General features: G+C 37.3%; 4 protein-coding genes across 4 annotated transcripts; 1 reads left to right on the forward strand and 3 right to left on the reverse strand.

Moving 5' to 3' along the window:
* Positions 1–3,600: 3,600 nt before the first annotated feature.
* On the reverse strand, positions 3,601–4,818 carry LOC101314467. Its single transcript, XM_004299585.1, has 2 exons — positions 4,103–4,818; positions 3,601–3,982 (listed from the first exon to the last, which is right to left on the reverse strand). The coding sequence occupies exons 1-2, from the start codon at positions 4,673–4,675 to the stop codon at positions 3,827–3,829; spliced, it is 729 nt and encodes a 242-aa protein (XP_004299633.1). The 5' UTR covers positions 4,676–4,818; the 3' UTR covers positions 3,601–3,826.
* Positions 4,819–5,564: 746 nt separating this feature from the next.
* Positions 5,565–7,357, reverse strand: LOC101311864. The gene is made up of 4 exons (XM_004299576.1): positions 6,888–7,357; positions 6,514–6,621; positions 6,131–6,418; positions 5,565–5,846 (listed from the first exon to the last, which is right to left on the reverse strand). Exons 1-4 carry the CDS (start codon positions 7,353–7,355, stop codon positions 5,643–5,645), a joined length of 1,068 nt encoding a protein of 355 aa, XP_004299624.1. The 5' UTR covers positions 7,356–7,357; the 3' UTR covers positions 5,565–5,642.
* Positions 7,358–7,893: 536 nt separating this feature from the next.
* On the reverse strand, positions 7,894–9,467 carry LOC101309551. The gene is made up of 3 exons (XM_004301252.1): positions 9,326–9,467; positions 9,075–9,204; positions 7,894–8,722 (listed from the first exon to the last, which is right to left on the reverse strand). Exons 1-3 carry the CDS (start codon positions 9,465–9,467, stop codon positions 7,894–7,896), a joined length of 1,101 nt encoding a protein of 366 aa, XP_004301300.1.
* A 12,375-nt stretch (positions 9,468–21,842) lies between these two features.
* Positions 21,843–25,348, forward strand: LOC101309841 (probable beta-1,3-galactosyltransferase 19-like). The gene is made up of 7 exons (XM_004301253.1): positions 21,843–22,656; positions 23,102–23,334; positions 23,412–23,702; positions 23,805–23,933; positions 24,028–24,201; positions 24,421–24,528; positions 24,611–25,348. Exons 1-7 carry the CDS (start codon positions 21,843–21,845, stop codon positions 24,818–24,820), a joined length of 1,959 nt encoding a protein of 652 aa, XP_004301301.1. The 3' UTR covers positions 24,821–25,348.
* Positions 25,349–26,127: the final 779 nt, after the last annotated feature.

Genomic DNA, 26,127 nt, shown 5'->3' on the forward strand with positions numbered 1-26,127 from the left:
TGTTTTTTGTTTTTTGTTTTTCTTTAAAGGAAGTTTCTTTTCCTGTGAGACTTGCTTAATTGGTTGATCTAGCTTGGTTATGGGATCAAGTGCCTAACTTAATACATTATTAGATAGATCACTGGGAGTCAAAGCCAGTGAAAACTGTGAAAGATACCCTAAACTCTTTTGAGCAACTCTATTTGATGTTCCTAAATTTTAACCGGGATGTCGAGAATGGTAAAATTTTGTTTCGTTGAGTTATTTCGATTAAAATTTGATGTAAAAATATAGTCGATCTTAACGAGTTTTAGCACGTGTTGAAATTCAAGAGTTTGGCATGAGGAGTTGTCAACTACACCTGAGCAAAATCATTTCTGAATTCTTTGCCGATCAAAAATAGCTTTGATAACATAACAATGTCAAATTTTTTTGGTGAAAACTAAAGAGAAATGGTTACATTTAGAATAATACCAAGCAAGTGAGGTGTGATAGACAGCAGAGTAATTGCAAGCTATATTGGACAAACTTGAAGAAAGAATAATCCATGCCCCATCCAGTTTTATGTAACTTACTGTTCATGTGAGAGAGAGCTCTTGGCATCTTATTCTGTTGAGACTTGAGATATATTTGGGTGGAAACAGAAGTTGGTGGGTGTTAGTAATCAGTGCAGTACAAACCCTCCAATATTTTTCAAAAGGGAAAGAGAATTCTATGCATGATTTGGATAAGCCTAGCTAAAGCCTTTCATTTCATTATAGCTTTGAGATAGAGAGCACCAATTCCTTTCATCACTGCCTAACACACCCTTCTAGCTTTCTCACTTGTCACAGAACCCAACTCATTCAATGCCTAACTTGCTTAGCAGAAAACTGATACTCAGCTAAGCAAGTACAGTTACACTTAAGAAAGTGTGTTTGAGATTATCCCCAAGATGGTTGTTGTTCAATCCCAACCTCCTTCATGTGCTCAGGAATCTTGCTAATGAAATTTGACTAGCCACTGCCTGTGGCTCTGTGAAACTTTGATATGGACTCACTCCCTCTTTAGAGGCTCTTATCCCTAATCGGGTTACCAAACATGATACAACAATCCCAGATTTGGAATAGGGTTAAATGCCTATTTCGTTTTCCATGTCCATTTCATTTATAAATGGTCTTTGCTTTACCTGCCTAGCATCAACAGCGATGTATATCGTACATGCTTCATGCCAATTTGCTCTGTTACATCAAGGGCTATGTGTCATGATATGCAGCTATGTAGTAGATAGAACCGAATTCGTAATGAATGACAAAGAGGAAAAAAAATTATCACATTTATGTTAGGGATGTAAAAGTTCAAATTCACCTATTCGATTCAAGTTTCAAATACCAGTTTTCTCTCCATTTTGTGATTTGGACTTTGATTTTCATACAAGGTGGAGGAGTTCGAAAGCTGATACCGTTACGGCGTGGATGGTGCATGAGCTTAACTTTGGCCTGACTATTCACAACAGCTTGTATCTAACTATCTACAAAGAAAAGAAGGGGACTGTCACTAATCATCCATCTATATTCAAGTTTGGCAGATGAGATACTAGGTCAAAATGTTACAATAAGATCACTGTTTTACGATAGTTTCTACTTTTCATTGCAGTAATGAGCAGCAAGGTACATAAAGGAAATAGTACTAATTGAATTTCAAATTTGCACGAAGCAAGCAAATGTGACACTTTGTTTAGTAGAAGATGAAGTTAAGACTGGATAGCACAGGCTTTTCTGCTAAGAAAAACCAGTGTCTTTCGAATAAGTTAGACTTGATTAGTTCACAATCACTATCATCTTAATAGCTGAACCTAGCATTCCCCTATCATCACATCAGCTGGTGTCCAAATTTTTAGTATAAACATCGAGTAAGTAGTTGCCATGCCAACCATGATGTCTAGCTCATATAGAAGCAAAGTAGGCTCGAGGAGGTTGCGTACCTATTTTGTTTTGGGACCTTCCTATTCTTATGCTTGGTCAAGTTTCTCTGCCACTATAATTGGACTGCTGGAAATTATGTTCTGGTTCGTCGTCCTATATGTTGCTACTTTACACTGTTGTAAAAAAAGAGCTCTGCTTTCTCACTTATACTGTATTACATGGACTTGATGCCATTCATTCATCTCAATTATTCCAATTATCATGTCTCTTCAATTTATGAACTTTGAGGCTTTGTTTTACAGATGTTCAGTTTCACGGCAATGCCATTGGAAGTTTTATTCCAATACAGAAAGTTCAACCTTGGCAATGCCATCGAGTCTTAATTTGAGTCCAGGAAAGTTTAGAAACCACATTATTGTGACTTTGGGGGCAGCCTGAACCTGATAACTTTGCCTGAACGACATGAAAACCCTCTTGAGCAGTGCTCGAAGTTTGCCTAGTGCTTAACTCTAAATGTTGCGAAATCGTTATGTGAAACAGAAGGATGATTCGAACTTAGATCTCTACCAACAATTTGTTAAGACGACTGGACTAAATGTTAGTTAGCAGCTACAGCCTCACTTGAATCTCACAAGTCTTTGATGGGTCAGTGGTGGCAAGCACTGACTACCAGTATTTTCTTGATGATCATGTTACTATATATCTATTTGTTGATCACCGTTTATCTACAGTGATTTACTGTTCATCTACAGTAAAAACAGTTTTGGGCTCGAGCCCGTTTTTATCATAAAATGACCATCTGAAATTTACTTTGTTCTGTCTCCGATGAAAAGAGTAGATTGGGAAAAAAATGAAAGAAAGAATCAAGAAGAAAGAACATAAGAAATATACTTTTACTACTATGATAAATGTTTTGTTGTTAAGTATTTCAAATTGAATCTATATAGATCTAGCACTTTGATACATTAGAAATCAGAATAAAAGAAGAAAAATTATGAACACAAATCCCGCGGCAAAGTGCGGGTCATAATTCTAGTATACACGTACATTGCTTGGATTATGCTTGGCCCAAACACTTGGTCGCATCCCAGTTTCAGTCAGATTTTGGGCTCTTTTCATATACTTGTCAAAAACACTGATAGAGATACATTAAAAGTTAAAACATTTGAAGAGACAGTTCTCTGGTCAAAGCTTCATAGTTTAGATGCACAAATGGAGATTGTCATATAATTGATTTGTGTAGGAAGAAGCAGCTAGAGAAAGGTCCTTTACAAACCGGTCCCATGTGAATCCAATATAAGCTACAGTTTCAGAACCATTACTAAATTATGCTTTCTCAATTTACAGGAGCACAAGGACCCAATGTACAAGCAACTTGAATGATTTGGGGGTCCTATAACTACCTCAAGGGTTTACCTTATGGGCCTCTGACCCTCTATCAGTATATACAATGCAATAAAAGTTCAGAAAAAAATGACCCTTACAGATAGCATCTTCTATAATTGCTATAAATGCAGACACAGATTATCTCATTTACTGAGTATTCTCATTCTTTTCTGAGGTGAATTGATCCCCTCATCCTATGAATAGTTGAATACTAAAGCAAAAGCCAATCTAGGCCAGAGGGCAATGAATATTGATCAAGCCAAAAACAAGAAAAGAAGCATAGAAGAAAAGCTTGTGAGGACTGTATTATATGTAATAAGAAGTGACAGATGCATATGGGCTTACAGAACTAGCAGTAGGGATTTTTGAATCAGACATTTACCAAGCCCCACAACTTCAACCATATTGATGTCCTTAACACACTTATGCAGGGTCAAGTTTTAAGCTTTTTCCCTGCTCCATAAGCACTGTACAAGCTGGAAAGAATTACAACTTATTTTTAAAGCATTTCCAGATCTTCTTCTTCTTCCTCCTATGCTAAAAATGATTGAAAACTTTCAGTCTGCTCTTTGTACTGTGGTCTTAAACAAGAGGATGTACAACTTTTGATCCATTGAGAAATACATAAAGCCACTTACTGAGTGTGTCACAAAGGACCCAAAACTTGTTCCTACAATGCAGTGCCAAGCTGGTCCATATACCCCATCAAATTCCTGCACAAGAAAAGGTAGCACAACCCCACAAAACCATACCAATCAATAATAAACTCACATACCCAATTCAAAATCCAACTCAAACAACTGCACCATAATCAACAATTAATCAAATTTTACCTTTTTCAGAGTCAAAGCTAGAGTCTTGGAGGTGAATTTTTCTAAGCTATCACAAGTTTTCCTTGCACATTCCACAGCATGGATCTGCATAAATGGAGGCATATCAACTGAAACCACTTTGACACCATTGCTTGCAAACACATCTGCCAACCTATTCATCTCAGCCTGTGGTGGCCCACTAAAGGAACTCCTCCTTCCTCTTCCTCCCAAAGACTTTGAAGAAGAAGAAGAAGTAGAAAGTCTCCTACTTTCATACTCATCTTCCTGCTTTTCTTCTTTGAGACCCATCAGTTCCATCTTCACCACCACCTCCTCAGCTTTCACTTCTCTATTGGGCTTCTTGGGCAGCTTCTCTTTACTCTGTTTTTCAACACTGGTGGTGTGCATAACAGTTGGGAGTGGATTTTGGCTGCTGGGTCTTTGTGTTGTATGGGTTTTGTGACTTGGGTTTAGCCTTGAACAGGGTTTGGTGGGATCTAAAGGAGTGGAGGGTTTGGTCTGCCGCAGCCTTGGTGGTTCTGGTTCTGGTTGTGGTGTTGCTAAAATGCGCCGGTGGGTGGTGCGGTTAGCCATGGCTGGTTTATGGGGATTTGGGTGAAAGGGAAATGGAGGAAGTGTAGAGCAAGGTTGAGTGTATGGAATGGAGGGATATGTGTTGGTGTGTTGGGAGGGGTCAGTGGTGGGGTTCGGTGGATGGAGAATTGTGTGGTGAGATCTAGCGCTTTTTGTTCTAACGTGCGCCGTGGGCGGAGGACAAGGGAGGGCTTGTGATGTTTGACCATTGACACTGCCCCATACTGTAGTCCCATAACCATAATCTTTTGGGCGTCTAGGGCAACAGACATGTGTGTCCTCTTAACGTAGTGTAAAAACCAATAGTTGGGGTTCTCTGATTTGGACCACTTTGATTCAAATGGAAGACATGATTAGTCATTTGATTGGGTTTTGATCACACCAGTTTTATACTTGATCATGACAAACGAGAGTAAATTGAACACCCCATGAACATTGGGAGATAAAGAGAAGCATAGTTCATTTTAAGTTGAAGAAGATTTGCTTTGATGGTGTTGTGCTATTACAACAAGATAGCAGCAGAGCAGAGCCAAGTAACAATGCAGTATCTCAAAAGAGACTAAGAACAAAAAGTGAATCAAGATTTATCAGTTGGCATGTTCCAAATCCAATCTTTGCTGTCATTCTACAAAAAAAAAAAAAAAAAAAAAAAAAAAAAAAAAAAAAAATAACCAATCTTTGCTGAACATCTGTTACAGCTTTAGTAGAACAGGCTTACTGATTTACAAGCTGAATGTCTTTGTGGTGAGGAGGAGGAGGAGGAACCCAATTGATACAGAGGTTTTGGGACCATTGATTCACAGGGTCACCGGCAATGCTCACATAGAAAAGGTCACATTTTGAATCTTTGAATCGAACAATTAAGTGAGACGGTTACATGGTTGTCAAATGCTCTTCATTGCACCCTTACTAGTGTTGGGACGATAGCCTCATGGTAAGCAAAGAAAGTGCAACAGATGTGAGATATCTAGTTCCATGGACTTGGCAACCGTGCATCTCTGAAAGTAGAAGTTCCTCCGGATGCTGCAGGGGACGGAGAGGATGCAATGAAGTTTGTTCCTGATGCAGATACTGTTGGCAGATTAGAAGGAGGCCCTAGGTGCCCTGAGAGAGCAAAGCGTGAAGGACTAGTACCAGTTGCCCCCAAACTTGCCCGGGAGGGATGTGGAACCTGCAGATAAGATTTGATGCTAATAAATGAGTTCATGAAAAGGAAACAAGAAAGGACGCATCAACTGCAAACCTACTATTTAAGTCTTTTGTTTCTTTAAGGAAACTACTTCTGCAAGTCCCAAACTAAAGCTAACAATACATACTCTTTAAAAGCTTTCAACGATAGCAGAACCAAGCAAATGTGTTTAGTAACACAAACGACATAGATAGAAGAAAACAAAAAAAGATCATGTATTAGAGTTCTATGTTACTATAAAGGCATGACTAGCAAAAACACATTACCGCACTGTGCTGAACATAGGCTGGCCTTCTAAGAGGAGACTCTGAAGAAGGTGATGTACTGTTCATCCGATGCATATGGCGAGGATGGAAGTTATGATTTGAAAGCTCATCCCCTTCAACCCCTTCCATATCACCACTCATATTCGCCTCAGAGCCTAACCTAGGAGTAACTTGCCTATTCATCGACCCAGAATCATTTGTTACATCCACCTGAAGTGAAACAGCCGGACGAACCACAATTCCTTGTGCACTGCTCCGTCTCTTTAATTCCTCCTCTGCATTCAAGATCTGCAAAACACAACAAACCACAACCCTTACCATCAATCCTTCTGAACATAACACAAAGATACAATGACACAACAAATCATAGAGCCACCGTTTACCTGTTTCAACACTTGTACTAAATTATGCTTCTTTTGATTCAAAACCTGCAGCTTCTCCTCCACTTCCCTTTTCCTCTTCTGCTTTTCATCTAGCACAACTTCTTTTATCTATCATACAAACAACTCATTAATTCATTACACATGCTAACCATTTACTCACAAGTCACAACTATGCAATTTACAATGCCACGGATGCTTGAACATTTTTTTTTCTTTTCACTACATTCAAGTTTAACTAAATCAATGATTGCAACTTTTGCTTCTTCACACATTATAGTTCAAATCCCAATATTCATAATCAATCTCATAAATTACCCAAGCAAATTAACTAGCAGCTATCTACTAATTCATAAGAGTGAGATGTTCTTCCATACCTCAGAATTAGGGTTTTCCAATTGATCAACTTTCTCTACCTTCACCACCACCGAATCTTCCCAACCTTTCTCAGCCAAATCAGCTCTAAGAGCCAGAGTCAAATCGGCCTCCTTCGCCGGAACATCACCGCCTTCCGGTTGTCTCTTGTTCTTAACCTCGCCGGAAGGCCCAGCTTCGCAATCGGCAACAACCTTCTCCGGCGGCGCTTCGAACTTAACCTTGGGTTCGTGATTCAAAGCGGCCACCTTTGCGGCTTCACTGGGCTGCTCAGGGTCAAAACTAGGGTTAGGGTTAGGGTTAGAGGAGGTAGCGGCGGCGGCGGAGCGGTGGCGAGAGAGGGCTTTAGAGCGACGGCTCAAGAGGGATTTGAAGTCTTTCAAGGAAATTTTGGGAGTCGGCATAAGCCAGCGGCGAGGCACATCCGGGACGCGGTGGAGGTTTCCTCTGTATAATGAAATCGCCACCATTTTTTCTCAGGCGGTTTTTCAAATTTTGGTAGGAAATAGGAATAATGAAGAAGCTGAATGAATGAAAGCAAACTAGAAGCGGCTTTTAGAGAAAGCACTTTTGTGGTCAAGTTACGGTCAAGAGGGTAAAATCCTTAAAATTAACTGCCGCGGGTAAAATGGGATAAAAAGAACAATAATATAAACGGACCTAAGCCACTGCAAATGGATTAGTAGTTTTTGTCTAACTAGGTGCGCTCTACGACCTAGGTTTGAACTCGAAGTCGTTGAAGTGGTTAAGATGATACAGGGAGCTTATATGAAAAAAAAAAAAAATTATAACAGTATCATGGAGTTCTATGTTCATGTAAATGCCAATTAAGTTTCCGAGTCCTTTATTGTCTTGTTGAAGAGCACATATACAAAATCAAAATCAAATGGAGAAGATTAATGTAGTTTTAACAAAGTTACTAGCTAGTTTAACCGCTTCACAGCAGAAGCCTTTCTTATTCTGAGGTTAATACAAATTTTATTGCAATTTTATTACTGATCGATCACATCAGTAGTAGAATGGTTCTTCCAGAAGAAGTTCAGGAAACTCCAAGAACAAGTCATTATCTTTAGCTACCATGGCTTCCACAAATGAACTCTCACATGGATCAGCTGTAGCCTCTACTTGATTGCTTGACATTCCATAAATCGTGCCCTCATTTTCAGTTTGTGCTTGGTTAAACATGTTTTTTGATGAAGACTCGGCAGTATCATTTTGCATAGTTGCTTGGACGTCCCAGCAAATCTCGCCTTGTCGAGCATCTTCAGTTGGCACAAATGCTTCTTCCAGGAGAAAATCACTCCATCCAAAGGCCAGAGGTGACTTCTCTTGCACGGCAGCAGATGAACAAGTAGACGAGGATGAAGATGATAACGAGCATTCGCTGTAGAAATTGAAAGGGGAAGGAGCAGGGTTGGTGTTTGTGGTGGAGTTTGAGACCTCTGTCACATATTTCATGGCTTGCAGCTGTGTGAGAAGATCATAAGGTTGGTAGTAGTCGAAATTGGTGCTGCTAGTGGCTTGCATTTGTTCGATTTTGGTTGTTGACACCAAATGGCTGTTGTTGAAGTTTGATAAGCCTGATGTGTATGCTTCTGGTGATTTCATCAGCATTGCATTTTTCAAGTCCTTATTCAGGGAACCACCTATAGCGATACGCATTCCAGATTTGGGTAGGCCGCTGATGTTTCCATAGTCGGCTAAAATTTGAGAGAAGGGCCTGTGAGTAACTGGATCAATTCCCATATCTGTGAGCTTCTTTTTGAGCTTAGTGTTCCAGTAAGTCTTTACATCATTGTCTGTCCTCCCAGGAAGTTGCTGAGCTATTATAGGCCACCTACAGCATATTTAACCATGACATGTCATATATATGAGAGGAAAGGTAGGCTATTTTAACAGTTTGGCTGTTTGGGATAAATCCCAAAATGAAGTACATCAAGGAAATGTTCAAGAAAACATAAATGCGTCGAGTCTACATGGTATCACTAAAAGTAGAAAAACTAGGATTTGAAGACGAATACGACTCAAATCAGATGCCATAGAAATTATTGTGACAGTATAGTAGACAACAGCAGTATAGAAACTATGATCAAAGTTAAAGCGGTGTGCTATAAGACAGAAAAACAAGGCATTGTTGATGTAATGTTAAATAGTGAGAACCAGAAGAATCAATATATATATAAACTGACCTGCTACCAATGGTTGCATGAAGCCTAACAATCAATTCTTCCTCTTGGGGTGTGAAGGTTTCAGGCTTCAGATCAGCCTTCAAGTAATTACTCCACCTAGGCTTGCAACTCTTCCCACATCTATTAAGTCCTGAAAGCAGAATCAATCATGCATTTTTGTAATTAGCTGGGAAATGCAGTATAAATGTCCTATTTGATCCACACTCTGAAGAAATTACGGACTAACAAAAGATGTAATCTCCAATTCAAACCTGCTTTTTTCGGAACAGAAGTCCAGTTACCGATCCCATTCTTGGATCCATGATGAGCAACTATATTTGCATCTTCCTCTTCAGTCCAAGTGCCCTTCTTCACATTGATCAGCTTGTCACAACAAGCAGGAGGTCTCCCCATCTTATCTGGTAATCCAAAGTTGCACTTAAAAATTACAAGAACTGAAAACTAAAACAAAGGCCGAAAACAAAAAGGAATTCATATGGAAATGTAGTCTGATTATATCATAGTTATCTTTGAGTCTCTTTGAGAGAGATTTGAGATGATGAGAACGAGGAAAGGTGCTGGTTTGAAGTATAACAAGCGTGGGACTATAATGGAGGCAAGAAATGCATGAGGCTATTGCTTCCATTTAACTAAATTAGCATGATGAAAAAAAGCATCAGCTAAATCAAACAAAAATTAATCTTACCATTACTCACAGGCTTGGATCGCTCTTGATCTGCAGGTTCGAATCGGGTGAATTATTCGGTTAAGCGTAGATTAAATCTAAGTAAAATAGCTTAAACAATTCATTGTTTAGAGTACTCTTCCTTTTGTGTAAAAGAACATGACTACATACTGCTTTAGCTTCTGATGATCACAGGTTTGATGATACTACAACTGTCTTAAGCAAAAGATCATTCAACTAATCAAATAGTAAAATTAAATCATGCATATGAGCCTCAAAGAGAGAAGAATATATCTCACTGATTATTGGAAACTTTTCTTTGTCAAGTGCACTGTGTGAAGGATTAGAATTCTGCATCCTATGATGTTCATTATATGATCGAAGAACAATTAATTGGACAAAACCTTATCCATCATTGAGTAATCATTGGTAGAACAAATTTGCAATTTACCTCTTCAAACTTATCCACCATCCAACTCATCCCTGCAAGGATTCACCATAAATTTATAAGTATGCCTTAATCAAAACTACTCAAATGATTATGCTGATCATGGTAAAAGTTTTTCCTAACCACCACATGTGGTCGAGTTGGTAAGAGCCTTAGTATAGAACCTCCGTACCCAGGTTCGCATTCTGACATGATCCCTCGGCGCGGATTAGTCTCTGGACCGAAAAAACCTTTAAGGATACCGTCGTTAATACTTAAAAAAAATACAAAATTGTAAAAGCTTTTCCCATCTTCATTTTAGGACTAAATATTTCACAATTTCAGTATTATACATGGAAAGCTTTGGTTAAGGCACAAGCACACTATCATTCAATCCTATTAGTAGCTGGCTAGTTTTGGCGCAGGAAGTCAATTTTGCATCTCTAATCCAATATCTATGCCAAGTGATATAAACGAAGAGCCAAAGCCAAATTAAGCATGACGAAATGGGTTTCCTTGGAGAAAGGTAAGTACACAACTAGGGTTTGACAAGTTCAAGGCACTTCATGAAGATGGTACTTCTTCCCCTGCCACCACAAATATTGTCTTCCTCAATCTTGGGTGCAGAATAAAACATCACAAAATGAATATTTGCATAGAAGCTTCTTCCTTGACCAATTTCTGAAAAAATTGTAAACGAATCGTATAAATAATTGAAGAATTTCAAGGCTAATTAAGAGACAAGCTGGATTATGCATCATTATGATCAATCTGTTACTCTATAATATATAGATTAGCAGAGTATATTAGATTCTGGTGCATAATTTTAGTCGCCAAGCTAGCCTTGTCCTTTTGCATCAGCAACAACCTGCAAACATGTGGCACACAGCTAATACAAGCTTTTGGCTTTCCAGCCTCAAATCTTAAAACCCAACTTTCCAGAGTAAGAGAGTTAGAGAGGTACGTATTGTTTCATCCCCAACCAAACTACAACTCCCAAGTTCATGCATGTACCAGATCATATATACTTCTCTATAATTTCATTAACAAGTGTGTTTTCTGAAGTAAACTAGAGCCCTATAGGAGTTCTTTATATTAATAACATACTCATTCACCTTACAATTAGTTCAATCATCAGATAGAGAACTAATTGAGTATGAGTATATATGATACCCGTTTTTTGTATACGAATATATGATACCCGTTGATGCTTTCATTTTCAGTATACCTGAGAAAGGAATGCATGCACTCTCTGCTGCTTGTGTTGATAGAAAGTACGCAGTCGTTCACTTTCTTCATCAAAGTTTATAAAGCTAGTGGCGTTCCAACGTAAGCACAGTCGAGTTGAGTAGCGCAACTTTTCTTTCGGGAGTTGACCTAATTGCCTAATTCAACGATAGGTTAATTACAACCACGAACAAACAGTGCAGTGGATACATTCGGTCCCATTATAGGAACTTCATGATATGGATCCCACAAGTTATGAGTTCGAACGTTGATATTGTTCAAAGTTATTGTTGAATTATAAATATGAGGACTGGGAAGAGGCTGTAATACCATGTTAGCTGGTGAGCTCTCAACATATTAGTCTTTAGGCCCAGAAAGATACCGTGAATAATATGAAATGTGGGTGTCAAAAAAACAAATTTTAGGTTAATTACACTGCAATATAATGCGTGTGATCAACATATATAGATACTTCTTGCTAATTAACAAGGGTGATTCTGAATAAGTCAAATTTCAATCATGGAATAATATATATTGGTGTCACATTGGACATTTTGTGTTGTCAATGCAAGTAGATGTGACATCACTATTCAACTCGATTCCATCTCACAAAAAAAAAAAAAATACTCCTATATTGTTAATTATTTGTTTGAATATACAAAACTTTAAGAGTTTAAGTTTTGAAAAGTTTTAAGTTTTGATATTGTGATCATGAAAATAAAATCAAACCAAATTACTTTGAAAAGAACAGTACGGTGAGTTAACGTCGGTTTAATCATACCTTTCTGATCGAAGGGGCTAGTCCATTCATTTGTTTTCAGTTAGCTAGCTATTGAAGTAGGAGTAGTTCAACGTACAGTTTTTATTTTCCTGAAAAGTAGTTCAACTGCTTAATTTAATCCTCAGGATATTCTTCAATTTAGTTCTTAATATCTAGGCACCTGATCGACATATGGCCAATCAATTTGCGATATCTACAAAGCTATTATGCAAATAAATGATTGTTTGTTGCCGGGTCGAATCATATATATACTTGACATCGATCACTGTCTTCATTCCAAAATGACTTTAATTTGAACCCCACGAAAATGAGATGTGCATAATATAGTGTTTGTCATATTCTATATAGTTATTAGTTGGCCATATTTGGTTGTTCGATTTCTTCACATAGCTAGCTAGGTTAAGCAATAGGATTACCATTTGCGTAAAAAGGACCCTTTTTCTAAAGCACTTAATTGTTGGAAATATTGGATTAGAAATCATGGTGTACAAGCGGAGCGGATTCAGTACAACATGGTGTATTTGAACCACTCATGTGGGTCCCATCTATATTAACAGAAGAAGAAAAAAATGGGGTTAGCGACAAAAAAAATGGAACTACAGTAAAATCTAAAAACCCAGAATAAGTAAAAACCCAAAATTCAGTCTCTCCACCCTTTCCAAGTTTGACCATAAAAACTCACTCACAGAAAACCTCACCCCTTCTTCTCTCCCACGGCACCCAATCACCACCATCCACCACCTTCTCTCCTCCTTCTCCTCATAACCGTCGTCGCTCTCACCCTCTTCAATCCTTCCACCGCCGACTCCTCCGCCTCACCCCCAACCTCCTCATCACAACCACCACTGCCATCACCTTCACATCCACCTCCATCACCGTCACCACCTACTCCACTGTCACCGCCTCAACCTCCCTCACCATCGCCGCCTCCATGCCACCACTTTCACCATCACTACCCCCACCTTTTCTCTATCATCGTGGCCGCCTTCTCCAACAACACGAGCGACGGCGCAGCAAATGAACAACATTGTCGATGCTCAGATCGGCTCAGGTGACTTCAAAAGCTGGGTCAACATCATCACGACGATGAATCTGCGCTCCCTCCCACTCAGCGCCACCGTCTTCATGCCTGAAATCACTGCCATGTCGCGCCTCACCTTGGCTGATCTCCGCCTCTTCAAGAATAACTCTCGCTCCCAACTTTCCTTCCCGGCAAGTTCATCGTCATGATGATCAAACAGTGGACAAAGAAACGGTTCAGAACCATAATGCATCATGCGATTTTATGTTTTTCTAAGATAATTACTTTAATTCATAATCTTCTAAAAATCATTTAAAATAGCTAAGAATTTTGAATAAACCCAAAAATACTATCGAACTTTGACGTTGTTTACCAAATGCCTAGAACGAGAATTTCACAGTGTAAAAGGTTTTATATTATACTTTCGAGCACTTATTTATTTACTAAGATCATAAGTTAACCCTCGAATGATTTCAACTTAGCTTATCAAACATTTTCTAAGCCCACATATCAATTTATCTTTATTCTTTTCTTATGATCGACCTTAATAGGATAAATGTGCTTACAAAGGTGACATTTTTTTCATCGATGTCAAAAGTACGACAGGTTGGGTCTATTAATCGTACATAATATTGAGCACTTGGGTCTTGTGTGCAAGTGTCCTAATTTCATTTCTTTGGGATCGGAATTAATTTTTTTGCCTATAAACATAGTGTAACTTTTTTCTATTGTCTAATTGATTTTAGAGAATTGTTAGCATTTAATTTTAACGACAACTTGTCCATAAATAAAGCGTTTACTATTTATGCGTTGAATACTAAACGTTTACTATTTACGTGTTGAATACTAAACGTTTACTATTTAGGCGTTGAATACTAAACGTTTACTATTTATGCGTTGAATACTAAAATGTATAGGGTTAGGATTGTCTATGGTGCTAGGATGTGTTTCATAGAGTCAACTACAACTAACAAATTGTGCACACTAATGTCTCGATAGAAAAGAAATTGCTTACGTAGAAGTAACATAACTATATACCTTCAATGCATCAAGGTTCAAGTGAATTAATAACCATTGACTAATCACAATCATTCATTTAATGTAGTCAATTGTATGACACTAACACCAATGCTAATACCGTTAGATAATTGAGACAAAGAAAAAATTCAATCAACATGGTAAAAAAGGTTCAATAAATATTACATGGGCAATTAATTCCAATATCAATGGGAGAGGTTATCGATGCTTGACTTTTACTATTTTTTATTTATTTGTTTGTTTTTGTTTTTTTTGGATACACAATTAAGTTTTTTTAGTGAGACTTTTTATTTCCTTTTTAGTTTCCGTGTTGAGATATATATTCCACATCAGGAAAAATGGGACATTGTATGTGATTTATAAGAGTTTGGGTCACTCCATCCATTGTCAATTGGTTTTGGATGTAAACCTCAGATTACTTTATCATGGTATCAAAGCGGGTTACCCACGTCCACGTGTGAAGCCCGAAAAGGCCACACAAACTTCACGTCACCCCAAATGTTATCCATGTGTTAGGCTTGAAGATTCGCCACACGTGCGGGAGCGTGTTGAGATATATATCCCACATCAGGAAAAATGGGACATTACATGTGGTTTATAAGAGTTTGGGCCACTCTATCCATTGTCAATTGGTTTTGGATGTGAACCCCAGATTACTTTATAATTCCGAAAACGTTCCAGAAACGCAAAGAGGGATTATTATTATTATTTTTTTTGTTCTTTTTTTTGTTATTCTGTTTAAAACGTAATAACTATGGAGTTTACCTATTTACCCATTTGACTAATGTGGATCTCTTAGTGCTCATATAAGGGGTAAACGTGTAAAATTTGCTATCATGATTAGGATTAGGATTGTTTTTCATATGGATTGTTTTAATCATAAATAATTTATTTTAATTAATATATAAATAATTTATATATCCCACTGGGCACCCAAATTCTATTGGAAAACTTCTTCATGTGTTGCGCATAGATGTTCATCATAATCTTCATGTGCTACGCATAGGTATTGTTTCTTTTTTTTTTTTTTTTTTTTTTTTGTAAAACCATCGAGACATTGTTGTGGACATAAGAATTTTATGCAATCCGTAATATGAAACCGAAAGTTGATATGAATTTGAATATTCCATAATGAAATTTTTATTTATATTATATTTTCATTAATATACGGTTATATTATATTTTTATTAATACACGGTTACACGTTAGTATTCTCATTAAGACACATTGGTCGCTATATTTTTCCGAATTCGTCTTAGATATTTTTAAAAAAAAAATATTATTTAATAACTCACGCATCCTACATATGTCAGGTTTTTTTCTTTAAAAAAAAAAAAAATTGGTAGAATAACCTATATATTACTTTTTGATAAAAAAAATTATGGATTACTTATCGGTTTATTTGTTATCATTATAGTTTAAAATAATTGAAGTATTTGTTTAACACCATATTTTACATATACGCTCAATGTATATTAGATATAACGTTAGTGGATCCGATCTGTCGTCTTTTTGACATCGGTCAAAGATATCAATGTTTTAAGTGCTTATTTTGTTAACTTTGACCATGTCGATGATGATAAAAATAAATTAATACGTGATCCTCAGAAGAAAAATAATAGAGCTAAGTTGAGATCGTTTCGAATAGGTTTACAATCTCGGTAATTAAATTAGTGATCAGGAGTAGTGTTTTTCAAAAATATTTCTTCACAAGGAAAAATCCGAATCATCACATATGACGATCGGTTTGGCTAGTTTAGTTTTTGTCTACCACGTTGCTTTTGAAAGGTATATAGTTATGTTACTTCTATGTAAGCAATTTCTTTTCTATCGAGACATTAGTGTGCACAATCTGTCAGTTGTAGTTGAGTCTATGAAATACATCCTAGCACCATAGACAATCCCAATCCTATACATTTTAGTACTCAATGCATAAATAGTAAACGTTTAGTATTCAACGCATAAATAGTAAACGCTTTATTTATGGACAAGTTGTAGTTAAAATTAAATACTAACAATTCTCTAAAATCAATTAGACAATAGAAAAAAAGTTACACTATGTTTATAGGCACAAAAAATTAATTATGATCCAAAGAAATGAAATTAGTACACTTGCACACAAGACCCAAGTGCTCAATATAATGTACGATTAATAGACCCAACCTGTCGTACTTTTGACATCGGTGAAAAAAATGTCACCTTTGTAAGCACATTTTTCCTATTAAGGTTGATCATAAGAAAAGAATAAAGATAAATTGATATGTGGGCTTAGAAAATGTTTGATGAGCTAAGTTGAAATCGTTCGAGGGTTAACTTATGATCTTGGTAAATAAATAAGTGCTCGGAAGTATAATATAAAACCTTTTACACTGTGAAATTCTCGTTCTAGGCATTTGGTAAACAACGTCAAAGTTCGATAGCATTTTTGGGTTTATTCAAAATTCTTAGCTATATATTTTAAATGATTTTTAGAATATTATGAATTAAAGTAATTATCTTAGAAAAACATAAAATCGCATGATGCATTCTGGTTCTGAACCGTTTCTTTTTCCATTGTTTGATCATCATGACGATGAACTTGCTGGGAAGGAAAGTCGGGAGGCGAGAGTTATTCTTGTTTTTCTGTTAATATAGATGAGACCCACATGAGTTCAAGTACACCATGGGGTACTGAATCCGCTCCAATTAAAACCAACATTAATCTCCGAAGTTAAACAAATAGGATTACCAGTTCTCTATCTAATACTTTCTTCTCTATCATTATTTACCCTGGTTAACAAGGTCAGGTTCAAGTGGACACATAATTTTACACAACTTTTTACACTTCTTATAGACCCTTAGATTTTAAATATTTCAATGGTTAAGATTAATTATATGAATGATGTCAACGTATCAGAAGATGACATGGCTTATGATGTGGTGTCATTCTAATTTCACAAATTAAATGAAATTTTTCATTTTATAAACATAAATTTTATAACAACAATTTAATAGAGTTGAACAAAAAAACTCGATTGAGAGATAGAAGAAAAAAAAAAAAACCAAAACTCATGAACAAGAATGCCTAGATGAATAATCCTCTCTATGAACAAGAATGCCCAGATGAACCGTATCTTTATCTCCTCCTTTGACTAAGTTAGTTTAATCCATGAATTCGTTGGTATCAAAGCTAGTTACTTTTGTGTCTCGCTTACAGTGCATAAGAAAATTTTAGCCTTTATAGTTTCGTTCACTTCAGGAAATCTTGTCAACAAGAGGCTATGTTATGTTACAGAATATATATGATGAACTTACTTAATCAAATCTTCTTGAACAAAAAGCAAAACTCATCTCATTATACTAAAGAAAACAGATACCTCCAGACCTCGTCGTAAGAAATTGAAGAGAAGTGAATGGAGGCTAGCATATGAAAATTAAGATTTTGGAGCGCGAGAAGAGTAAAAGAAATCAGAAATTTATTGAAAAAAGGGGGACGAACACTACTAAGAGTTGCTTGAATAATTGTATAGATGAAATTGGGTAAGGAAGAAAGAATGCAATCCATGCTTTTGATATATACTAGCTTGAAGAAGATGATAGAGATACAATATATGAGAGCTAGGGTTCTTTTTTATTGTTTATGTTTTTTATTTTTGGGGTTTAATTGCATAAAATTGCACTTAGTTTCTTTATAAAAATACAAATTTAATCTAATCTAATTTTATTTTTGTTAGACACCACATCATATGATATGTCATATTCTAATACGTTAACATCATTTATACAATTAATCTTAACCATTAAAATATTTAAAATCTAAAGGTCCATAAGAAGTGTAAAAAGTTGTGTAAAATTATGTGTCCCTTGAACCTGACCCTAATTAATATCCTAGTCCAGCAGTGTGTTCGTGTTTTGAAGATTATATATATCAAGATCTTGATACTCAATAAGAGTTGGAGATCGATGATATTGCTGGTGGATTATCATATCCTAGCTATAAGGTGATTATCATATCCGATCCTCTCTTATTAACGAATGCAAGGAAAGAGTAATCTCAATGAAAACCATTACAATGTTAGTCTTCTGTAGCAATATAGTGATTAGGAGGCTAGCAAGTGCTGATCGATTATTATGAAATAATATCTCATAACGTTTCGTTTTTTGAACAATCTCATATCTCTCATAATGGTCGACAAGTGATTATTCATCGATGGAGAAATGTGAGTGCGTTCAAAGTGATTAACAAGCTAGTCACGCCGAGTTGTTTGAATAATAATATACATGCACACCCATAATTTGATTTGATCGACTCGTTTTCCAACTCGTATATGTAGCTCTTAGATAAGTTTCATCAAACCATTCTAACCCATGCGTCGGGATAGTGTGGACGGTTGAATGATCGAGTTGAAGAATTAACGTTAACGTAGTCTATCTAGCTAAATACGTACGGATTACGAAACCATGCAGTAGAATACGTGTCTCTGAGAGATGGGTTTAGGGTTTACTCAGTATCTCAGCTATTGCCAAATGCATGCCACCGTGAGACTAGCTTGGAACTTGTCCAAGTGATGCATCGATCAGCAATCGGCATCATATCTCTGCAGAAAACGAGGACGGAGCTCGTCAGCTAGATAGCTACGTTGTTTTGGATGACCGGATATCGGAGTCAGTTACTGCTTCGCTGGGTGTGTGATGAGTCACAGCTAGCCAGGGCGGACTTTTCCACATAAGATCGCCAGCAACGGCATCGCTACTCGCTGGAGTATGCTACAAATTTGATACTTGCTATGCATGGCTGCTACATATATATTTATGCATATAGATATAACATCACCTCCCCGGCCAGCTAGCTAGCGAGGTTACCACGTATATGTACAGTGCTGTGAAACACTGAAACTATGTTTGTTTTTGCAGTATATAGCTAGCTGCCTTTGTTCCAATAACATAATTTCCCTTGGTTTTGTTACAGCTTCGATCCTGATCATGACGCGCGCTTTGACATTTGATTTGATTTATTTTTACAATGCATAGGTTAATAGATAAAGACGGCACGGGATGTGATTACGTGATGATATATGATTTGTTATTTCTTAAGAATGATTGAGATGAAAGTGATAATCGATCACGTACTATGTATATAAAATTTTTTCACATCTACCTAGTACCAACCAAAAGGAAGTTTTTAGTTTAGCCTTTCCCATTTCTCTTTTCCATCGTCTTTTATAGCCTCATCATATTTGTTAATTAGTTTTTTTTTTTTGAAAGGTTATTTGTTAGAACTAGGGCTGCCACTCGGTCGGTTCAAATCGGTAATGGCCGTTACCAACTTCAAAACCAAAGCTTTCAGTAATGAAATATGACTTTCAATTACCAAACCAAAAACTTCGGTATGAGATAAATCTTACCAACTTCGGATGTCGGTTTTTTGGTATTACCAAACTTCACAACAAATATATTTTCAAAATATAACAAAACAATACAAAACTATAAAATTTAAATATCACTTGAGTTTCTAGAGTCTGGTAACACATATACAAAAGATAGTTATTTCAGTACACATTATCGAGTATGGTTTAATTTTCTACCGAAATAGTCAGGATGTAAATGTTTCCAAATTTTTATATGAACAAGTTATATGTCATCTATGTGAAAGTATGTGTGTGGAAGAATCGACCAAAATAAGTCACATAAGGGTAGTAAAAGCTTTTTCTTGTAATAAGTGACGTTAAATTATGGTTGACCGCTTTGATCAAGACCCGAGCATTATTGAGTACAATTGAATTTTATATCATAATTGTATTATACTATAATGATCACATCAGACGGTTGAATTTTAATTTTGTGAATTGTAATCATTGGAACCACAACATGCCTGGTAATGTGGTATAACTTATTTAGTAAGTTATATGCATATGTACATCTTTATGAACCAACTACAAAGAGGAAGCAAAATTTTCAAAAACCTTGTAAACTATGATGTGATCAATATAGTGAAATACGACTATGGTAGAAAAATTAGGTATTTTTGATAATGTTTTGGCCTTGATCAAGGCGGCTAACTCTATTTATGCTTGTGCTTCCTATGGGGAGCCCTATCATCAAGAGAGGTAAAAACATTCTTAAATTTTTACATGGGCGGTTACATGTCATCTAAGTGGGTTTGTCTATGTGTGTGTGTGATGAATCGACTAAGACGGGTAGGTAAGAGCGTTTTTATATAACAAGTAACATTGAATTAAAGTTGATCGCTTTAATTGAGACCCGATTGCTACCAAGTATAGTTGAATTTTTCTATTCATTGTCTTGTTTTTTACTAAATGGTATATACAATTGAAAACGTGAGATAAGATTATTAGTCTGTGTGTTTTTAGAAATATAAGTCTTTAAATAATTAGAATTTCGGTAAATTCGGTATTTACCAAAAACCAAACCAACTTTTTCGGTATTTCTCGGTTTCGGTTTTTTTGATTTCGATTACCAAAATTCGGTTTACCAAATCATAAATTTTCGGTCGGTTTTCGATCGGTTTGGTATTTACCAAACCAAGTGGCAGCCCTAGTTAGAACTATAGAGCAATCCACAATAATAAATTATCACTCGTTGTTGTAGAAAAACATTTCGTTTCTTTTTTTCGATGAAAAACATTTACTTTTTTGAGTTGTATAACAAAACCATCAAAATACTTTTACTAAAAATTTCCCAAATTTGAAGTAAAATAGGATATATCAAATGAGTTTGCTCTAGCGAAAACATGTTAAGTTGCAAGTGAGATGGACGTTATGGTAATATGAGGTCTCCACCTTTTTGGTCTGAACTCGAGTTTGTAGAACATCAATTAAGAAGGGGCCACAACTTGTTTTTGTAGCTCACTGAGTTGGTAATTTAATTTGACGTAGATATGAGGTTAGATCGAATGGATATATATACGTCTATTTATTCTCAATTTCTCATTGAATAGAGTTATATGATCTTTGATCGAGTCAACAAATTCTTCTGCTCCTTTGTAACCGGAAACACGTAATAACACCTAGATACTTTACACCAAATTTTTTGTTAAATCCGAGATATGGTATACTCCGAATTTTCTACCGTTAACTCCGGTAAATCTCCTCAGCTGTAAAACAACTTAAACTTATTCACTAAGCTTCTTTTAACTACCAAACAGATCCAATTTACTGCGGGTGAATCACCCTTATTATAGTCGATTAAATGATTAATCACTCCAAGTTCTGGCAACTAGTGTGATTACTAGGTCCAACCCCACCTCTAATTATTCTATTCCCATTTACGTTCTGTGTTTCTTCCATCTTTAAATTTTGATTATTATTTGGATTCCGTTTTTAAAACAGAGCATCTCTCATTCTTCAATTTTCGAAAACGAAACTTGTTGCTTTCTGATCTTCCACCCAACAAAAAAAGCCGTTGTTTTCCACCGACCTTCAAAAACCCAAAACGTCTCCTTCTTCTTCTTCCCCAACCTCTCTGTCTCTCTGTCTCTCATTTTCGGGACCTGCTCGTCCCAACCTGGGTTCCTCTAATTCGAACCAAAGACTCGCTTTTTACCTTACCCAGATTCTAAAGGCTTCGTTTTTGTATCAAAGCTTGGTTTTTTCGGAAGAGATTTAGTGGGGATGAGGAGGGCCAAATTGGACCGATTCGGCGCCGTTTTGACGAGGCAAAGATCGGTTCAGATTCTGGTGGGTATTGGCCTTCTCTATCTGCTTTTGGTCACCCTTGAAATCCCCTTCGTTTTCAAAACCGGGTTCAGCACCATCTCGCCGGACAGCTTGACCCGACCCGACAGGCTCCACAGCCGAGAAGCCGTGGAGGAGAAAGAAGCCCCGACCCGGCCGCTCGAACGTGTCTCGCAAAACTCGAACCAGCCGTCTCAGAGCCGCCGACCCGAGTCCAATGTGGTCTCGGGTCTGGTGTTCGACCCGAAGACGTTCGATTCGGAGCTTTACAAGTCGGCGAAGATTGCTTGGGAAGTGGGGAAGAAGTTCTGGGAGGAGCTGCAGGCCGGGAAGGTCCGGGTCGTGGAGGAGCGGGTCGCCGGAAACGGATCGGAGTCGTGCCCGCATTCGATTACGATGACCGGGTCGGAGTTTTCGGAGCAGGGTCGGGTCATGGTGGTGCCGTGTGGGCTGACGTTGGGGTCGTATATAACGATGGTGGGCCGGCCGAGGGCGGCGCATGAGGAATCAGAGCCGAAGATTGCGCTGGTTAAGGAGGGACAGTCGGTGATGGTGTCTCAGTTTAAGGTTGAGTTGTTGGGGTTGAAGACTGTGGAGGGTGAGGACCCACCGAGGTTGTTGCATTTCAATCCGAGGTTGAAGGGGGATTGGAGTGGCACCCCAGTGATTGAGCTCAACACTTGTTATAGAATGCAGTGGGGATCGGCGCAGCGGTGCGAGGGCTGGAAGTCCAAGGCCGATGAAGAAACCGGTGAGTGTTAGTATTATATTGCCACATTGTGCAATTTTGATTAGTGAATGTGTTTATGCTTTCGTATTGGTTTATGGTAGATTGAATTGGTCAATGTGGTGTATTGTTGGGTAGGAGAAAAGGAAATGGGTTTAATGTGTGTCATGGCTTGCTTAATGCTCAAGAATTGAAGAAGAAATAGTAATGTTTTTGTGAGTGATTTTGCATTTAGTACCTAACTGATTATTAAATGTTCAAGCATGATTAGAAGATTGTTTCCTTCTTTCCTACTTAAGAAGATTTTTTTCTTTCTTTTCAAATGGTTGTTGCCTCGTTACAAAACTCTTTGAAAGTGTATTAAAACAAGGATTTTGTTGTTTGAATTGTTTGCCATTTATTGTTGTCTCAGTTTGTTCATCTTTACTGTGACACCTGAAAGTTGTGTAATTCGTTAGACTGGTTTTAGTTGATGGGCAGGTGAAGTGTGAGAAGTGGATTCGTGATGATGACAGTCGCTCAGAAGAGACCAAGGCAACGTGGTGGTTGAGCAGGCTAGTAGGCCGGACCAAAAAGGTGACTGTTGACTGGCCATACCCGTTTGGAGAGGAGAAACTGTTTGTTTTAACTCTCAGTGCTGGCTTGGAGGGTTATCATGTTAATGTTGATGGGAGGCATATCACCTCTTTTCCTTATCATAATGTGAGTAATATTCTGCTACGATTTGACTTCATAGAGAGTTTGGATGTTTTTCGTAAGAGCTTTGGTAATGTTGACAGGGATTTTCTCTTGAAGATGCCACCGGGCTTTCTCTAAGTGGAGATGTTGATCTGCACTCAGTATTTGCTGCATCTCTTCCCACGTCACATCCTAGTTTTGCTCCACAGAAGCATCTTGAGATGTCACCCAGATGGCGTGCCCCACCTCTTCCTGATGGGGAAATCGAACTCTTCATTGGTATCCTTTCTGCAGGCAACCATTTTGCTGAGAGGATGGCGGTTAGGAAGTCTTGGATGCAACACAATCTTATCAAATCTTCAAAAGTGGTAGCTCGATTCTTTGTAGCTCTGGTAAGTACGGCAACAAGAGCACTTGAAATTTTTTTATTTGTTTGTTGATGTACCTAACTTTATGTGGGAGGTTCTCACTCTTTTCTATTGATACTTTGACAGCATTCCAAAAAGGAAGTGAATGTTGAGCTGAAGAAAGAAGCAGAGTTCTTTGGTGATATTGTCATAGTGCCTTACATGGATAACTATGATTTAGTCGTCTTGAAAACTGTTGCCATTTGTGAATATGGGGTGAGTTCTTGAATAAACCCATAAATGAAGGCGTGATACTGTTAATCTATCTTTTTACATGAGTTATAATGCACTGTTATTGCTTTGGTTTCAGGTTCGCACGATGTCTGCTAAGTACATTATGAAATGCGATGATGACACATTTGTAAGAGTGGATGCCGTTATCAGTGAAGCAAGTAGAGTTCCAAAGGGAAGAAGCTTGTATGTGGGGAACATAAATTACTACCATAAGCCTCTGCGCTATGGAAAATGGGCTGTGACATATGAGGTACAGAAGCACTCGTTGTTGCTGATATCTTTAATCATGGAATAGTAATCTTCCTTTAATTCCTTTTACATTGTTAATTGAAGAATTTTAATCATGTTGCAAAAACTCAGATCTGAAGTCTGTAGTATTGACTTGTTAGAATCTTGTCTGGTTGACTGCTGCTGCATAGGTTTGATATTAATACTCCCTAGCCATTCCCTTGTTGTTTTCTTGTATCAGGAGTGGCCAGAAGAAGATTATCCACCTTATGCAAATGGACCAGGTTACATTTTGTCATCTGACATTGCAAAATTCATCATATCTGAGTTTGAGAGTCGTAAATTAAGGGTAAGTAACAAATCATTCTTGCATGATAATGTGATGGTTGGCATGCTTAAGTTGATTATAAACAATCTGAGCTGTGTTGCAGTTGTTCAAGATGGAAGACGTGAGTATGGGAATGTGGGTTGAGAAATTCAACAGCTCAAAACCAGTAGAGTACTTGCATAGCTTGAAGTTCTGCCAGTTTGGGTGCATAGAAGGTTATTTCACAGCCCATTATCAATCTCCAAGGCAGATGATCTGCCTGTGGGATAAATTGAAGAAGCTCGGAAGACCCCAATGCTGCAGCATGAGATAGCACTAACTGTCGTACTCGTGAACAGTAATCTTGATAATCTAGGAGAGAACAAGGAAGTTTTGCTTGCAGTTATAGCATGGTGATCATAGATTGTATAGTCTTTCGAGGACAGGACAGGTTGGTTGATCACATCTAGGTCCCTGTACAAAGAAATTTGCCTTCCAGAAAATTCGTTTGCATTGTTTCTCACTCGCACATAGCTTCGTTTTTTGATCTGAAACACTGAGGTTGGAAGGTGATGAATCAGAAGAGGAAGAAGAGGTCGACAAGATGGGTTTAGGGAACGTTCCCACACAAATTCCAGGGCAGATACTAATGTTTACATTTTGAACTAGAGGAACAGATGGAAATGAATATATATTTATATTCAAAGCCTGTTACCCATTTGCCCAATTTGAGTGTCTGAAGAGCTCTTTATTTCAAGTCACATGGACATGGATCATCATGGATATATCTACTATACAGCTATACTGGTCTGTCTGACAACACAATCAAATAGTCTCTCATTTTCAACCTGTAAAACTTTGGTCTTTAATTTTCTCAATAAGCTAATAAGAACAAGCAATGGCCAGCGCTATCTATGCTGTAGAGTGTAGAGTAGAATCATATGTTCTCAACTTCTCATGACCATTAAGATTTAAAAGAAAAATAGAGAGAAGAAGCAAGAAATAAAAATGCTGGAAGACAGTATAAAAGTGTAGAAAGACAAGTTGCCTGCAATGTACTGGTGTACTCCGATTTCGTATGTAGTTGAAATGAGATTAAATTACCGTGACAAATAATAAGACAGTGTGGTAATTATATAATATCGAGCTAATGAAGAATATGAAGTAAGTAAATGAGATCAAACAATGAAAGACAATGTGTATTCCATTCCATTCATTATCGGTTGGTAAGTGTCTAGGTGCAAGTATAGCCCATCTCAATTCCTCTTGCAATAGTTTTTTTCTCTCGATGATTTCCTTATATACGGTGACCTTACAACTCGAATGTGACTTTCACTTGTTAAAAAGGTTTGTGATATCATGTGAATCATTAATTGATCCATGTATCAGGTGTCAAAATATATAAATTTGATTGTAACCAAAAGTTCGTGACGGACAATCAACGTATCAGGTGTCAAATCAATAAGTACATTTGATCTTAACCAAAAGCTTAGGAAGAAACTTTCACATTTTAACAAAATAAAATATATTGGTCGAGAACTTAGCTATAGAGATTTAGATAGGTAAGTGAGAATAAAAAAAAATCTAAGATGGTATAATCTTCTAAATTAGTCCAGGAAAAGGTTAATGGCATTTGGAATT

Source organism: Fragaria vesca, linkage group LG5 (assembly GCF_000184155.1).
Source record: "Fragaria vesca subsp. vesca linkage group LG5, FraVesHawaii_1.0, whole genome shotgun sequence".
NCBI classification, from domain to species: domain Eukaryota; kingdom Viridiplantae; phylum Streptophyta; class Magnoliopsida; order Rosales; family Rosaceae; genus Fragaria; species Fragaria vesca.

Excerpts from the sequence above, each read along its gene's own strand:
- LOC101314467 (XM_004299585.1), bottom strand. The coding sequence starts at position 4,675 with ATGGCTAACCGCACCACCCACCGGCGCATTTTAGCAACACCACAACCA. Across the intron at positions 3,983-4,102 it reads TAGCTTTGACTCTGAAAAAG|GAATTTGATGGGGTATATGG; the intron begins GTAAAATTTGAT and ends TTTCTTGTGCAG.
- LOC101311864 (XM_004299576.1), bottom strand. The coding sequence starts at position 7,355 with ATGGTGGCGATTTCATTATACAGAGGAAACCTCCACCGCGTCCCGGAT. Across the intron at positions 6,622-6,887 it reads TGGAAAACCCTAATTCTGAG|ATAAAAGAAGTTGTGCTAGA; the intron begins GTATGGAAGAAC and ends TTTGTATGATAG. Across the intron at positions 5,847-6,130 it reads CCTATGTTCAGCACAGTGCG|GTTCCACATCCCTCCCGGGC; the intron begins GTAATGTGTTTT and ends TCTTATCTGCAG.
- LOC101309551 (XM_004301252.1), bottom strand. The coding sequence starts at position 9,467 with ATGGGGAGACCTCCTGCTTGTTGTGACAAGCTGATCAATGTGAAGAAG. Across the intron at positions 9,205-9,325 it reads TTCTGTTCCGAAAAAAGCAG|GACTTAATAGATGTGGGAAG; the intron begins GTTTGAATTGGA and ends TTCTGCTTTCAG. Across the intron at positions 8,723-9,074 it reads CATGCAACCATTGGTAGCAG|GTGGCCTATAATAGCTCAGC; the intron begins GTCAGTTTATAT and ends AATATGCTGTAG.
- LOC101309841 (XM_004301253.1), top strand. The coding sequence starts at position 21,843 with ATGAGGAGGGCCAAATTGGACCGATTCGGCGCCGTTTTGACGAGGCAA. Across the intron at positions 22,657-23,101 it reads CAAGGCCGATGAAGAAACCG|TTGATGGGCAGGTGAAGTGT; the intron begins GTGAGTGTTAGT and ends GACTGGTTTTAG. Across the intron at positions 23,934-24,027 it reads TTGCCATTTGTGAATATGGG|GTTCGCACGATGTCTGCTAA; the intron begins GTGAGTTCTTGA and ends CTTTGGTTTCAG.